Source organism: Apis dorsata, unplaced genomic scaffold (genome assembly GCF_000469605.1).
Source record: "Apis dorsata unplaced genomic scaffold, Apis dorsata 1.3 scaffold_249, whole genome shotgun sequence".
In the NCBI taxonomy this organism is placed as follows: domain Eukaryota; kingdom Metazoa; phylum Arthropoda; class Insecta; order Hymenoptera; family Apidae; genus Apis; species Apis dorsata.
The window spans coordinates 291,217-292,819 of record NW_006263528.1 but is presented as its reverse complement, the minus strand read 5'-3'; the positions used below and the strand labels follow the sequence as shown (position 1 = coordinate 292,819).

General features: G+C 16.5%; 1 protein-coding gene across 1 annotated transcript in view; it reads right to left on the bottom strand.

Annotated features, from left to right (window-relative positions):
• Positions 1-948, bottom strand: part of LOC102676558 (ejaculatory bulb-specific protein 3-like) — a 2,123-nt gene extending 1,175 nt beyond the window's left edge. The window contains exon 1 of the mRNA XM_006616088.2: positions 538-948. Coding sequence (XP_006616151.1) covers positions 538-721 — 184 coding nt within the window. The 5' untranslated portion in view covers positions 722-948. The remainder of the gene's footprint in view (positions 1-537) is intronic.
• Between the last annotated feature and the right edge of the window lie 655 nt (positions 949-1,603).

The following is a 1,603-nucleotide window of genomic DNA, read 5'->3' as shown; positions in this document are numbered from 1 at the left end:
ATTTCTAAAATATTTTAAATCAATTTTTATAAGATAGATATTTTTTCTTTCGTATAATTTATTTATTTTATCTATTTTTTAAATATTTAAAAAATTAAAATATTAAAAACAATTATAAGTGGAAAAAAAATGATNACAATACAAATAATTTATTTTATTTGCAATAAAATCATGTTTTAATATAAATAATAATACTTTTATATTATTTTTTTATTTTTATTTTTATTTTTTATTTTTATTTTTATTTTTATTTTTTAAATAAAAAATTTAAATATTATTATATTATAATTTATATACATAATTTTCATATTTTAAACATTAAATTCAAACAAAATTCAAATTCAGATATCTTAATTAAAAAAAAATCTTAATTAAAAATTATATTGCATAATATAATTAAAATCAAAATATAATATTATAATATTATATTGAACTTATTACAAAAATTATTATTACAAAAACGAAAAAAAAATTAAAAATAAAAAATTTTTTTCAAACATTTAGTTATAATTTTATAAAAATTATATTGATACTCACTTTTTAATTCTCTACCTTCGTTGGTACATGGTCCTTCGTCCAACATGCATTTAATATAATTAGTGAGGATACGACCATTCTGTAGAATTCTGTCAATGTCCATATCATCATATTTGGTAGTATAATCTTCCGCTATTACACAAGTAATTATGACCAAGACAAATAGTAAAAGATAAATCTTCATATTGTAATTAAAACTTGTTCCTTTATTTTTAATCTTAAAAAATAAACGTTTATGATGTATCAAAAAAGTTGAAACTTATGAGAATTACCGTAATATAGTATAGTAGTATAGTATAAAATGAAATCTTATTTCAAAGCTACCCTCTGCAGTGGAAAGTAAAATGTTCTTTGTAACTCTTGAAACAAGCTGACGAATTATATAGTCGAATACAGAGGACATTGGAGGGAGTGGATAAACGCGTTAGTTGAGTATTTTACATGCACTTTTATGAAACATATATACATTGAAGCAGTCATTAAATATGAATATCAATATATTAAAATATAATAAAAAATGAAATGTTAAAAATGAAATTAAAAAATTTAAAATAAATGAAGAGATTTTGTTAAAATTTTTTGTTGTTTTAATTATCATAAATCTCATTATTTATTTTTTTAAATGTTTTTATATAAATGATTATAGATCTTTTTTAATTGATTGATTCTCATTGAAAAATTTTAATTGATAAAATTTTTTTTTTTATTTGAAAAATTAAATATAATAAAAATTTGTACAGAAGTATAAATTAAAATAGATTTATAAATATTTCAAATTTGTTTTGAAACTTTTTAAAAATATAAATTATAATTTAATAAATTGAATTTACAATTTATTTTATCTATTATCTAATATTTTTATCTATTATCTATTAATTTTATTAATTTTTTTTATAAAAAAAATATTTTTTACTTTAATAAATGCTTCTAATGCTTCTAAAATGCTTCTTATATAAAGGTTGAAGAAAATATAAAATATATATAATATGATAGAAATAGTTGATAATATACTATACACAACCAATACAACATGCTATCAAGAATAATGAAGAGATTATTTTTTACC